Source organism: Limulus polyphemus, unplaced genomic scaffold (assembly GCF_000517525.1).
Source record: "Limulus polyphemus unplaced genomic scaffold, Limulus_polyphemus-2.1.2 Scaffold3320, whole genome shotgun sequence".
Taxonomy (NCBI): domain Eukaryota; kingdom Metazoa; phylum Arthropoda; class Merostomata; order Xiphosura; family Limulidae; genus Limulus; species Limulus polyphemus.
Window position 1 is genome coordinate 83,906 of NW_013668930.1, and position 1,378 is coordinate 85,283.

General features: G+C 38.7%; 1 protein-coding gene across 1 annotated transcript in view; it reads left to right on the forward strand.

The window, feature by feature from the left end:
• The window catches only part of LOC106469131 (organic cation transporter protein-like), a 19,245-nt gene extending 18,525 nt beyond the window's left edge, over positions 1-720 (forward strand). Inside the window, exon 8 of the mRNA XM_022397560.1 lies at positions 557-720. Within this exon, the coding sequence (XP_022253268.1) occupies positions 557-623 (67 nt within the window). The 3' untranslated portion in view covers positions 624-720. The remainder of the gene's footprint in view (positions 1-556) is intronic.
• The last annotated feature ends 658 nt before the right edge of the window (positions 721-1,378 follow it).

Consider the following 1,378-nt stretch of genomic DNA (forward strand, 5'->3'; position numbering starts at 1 on the left):
CCCCCCCCCCCATCTCTCACTCAGAAAGTGGCGAAATCAAATTTGACTCACGTGCTCAGGTACTACGGCCTGGTGTCCAAACGGTTTTGTTTTCGTGTAGTGACTCCATTGGGGTAGATATAATGTAACTGGGGATAATGGGGAGTATGGTTGGTACATTGAGGTCACGGGTATTTTATGCTAGTTATATCTAACATAGGTATGGGTTTATTTTGAGAAATAAATATTATTTTAAGTTTTAAAGAAGCTATTATATAATTATATGAAGATGCATGATCGTTTACATGACCTGTGACCTTATATTCAATTACAGAAAGATCAAAAGTATTTTAAAGAACCTACGACCTATTCAGTTATAGAATGATTCAAAATATTATGAAACATTTTTGAGCAAAGCTAGTGTGCATAAATATTGTTAACTTCCGATTCTTGCAATTAATTATTTAATCCTGATCTATTATATGTTTCAATTAGAATTGGAGAATCAGTTTGAAAATGTGTCTAAAAGTTGCCATAGTAGTATTTCACTTCTTTTTCATTTTATCTTTTCTCACAGACTGGCCAAATATCAGACAGAAGGTACAATTGAAGAAAATGAGCTTCAAGAACCAGTAACAGCATGAAAATAGAACCATACAGTCAATGTTAACATGTGTCTAACAGAATATTAGAATTATTTTTACTGATTTGAGTTTTGAAGTGAAATAATCCATTGGGCTGTTTTCCAATTGTTGATTAATAGATACTCAAAGGGAAAAAAATCATATAAAACCAAAATAAATAAATAAAAAGAGCTGTGTGGTTAGTGTGCCGGACTATGTAGCTGTACGTGCATTATAAGTGTGACTGTTAAACTCCATTGTTTGTCACTGCTGGCGACTGTCCCTCAATGTTCCTAAGACACGAGCTATTCTTTTTGGTCCAACTCGTCATAACTTTTGCCCTTGCCGTGACACATCTCTATTTGATGTCCGGGTTGACAATGTCCCGATCCTCCTCTCCGACTCCGTGGCCTATCTAGGCATTGTTTTTGATAGGCATCTTACTTGGAAGCCATACCTATCTGCCCTTTCAGCTAAGGTTTCTCGACGTCTTCATCTCCTCCGTTCTCTCACCGGTACTTTCTAGGGCCTGAACCCTCCTCTTCTGCTATACACATACAGGACATTTATCAGACCCTGCTTAACCTATGGTCATACAGCCTGGATATCTGCTTCTCTGACCTTCTACTCCCGTCTCCAGGTTCTGGAGCGCCTTGCCCTCTGGCTCGCCTTTGGCGTTAAACTCCCTAGTCCCACTTCCGACCTTTATTGCCGTATCAACTTTCCTCACATTCTATTACACCTTCGACAGCTTTGCACTCGCTATGTTAGTAAAT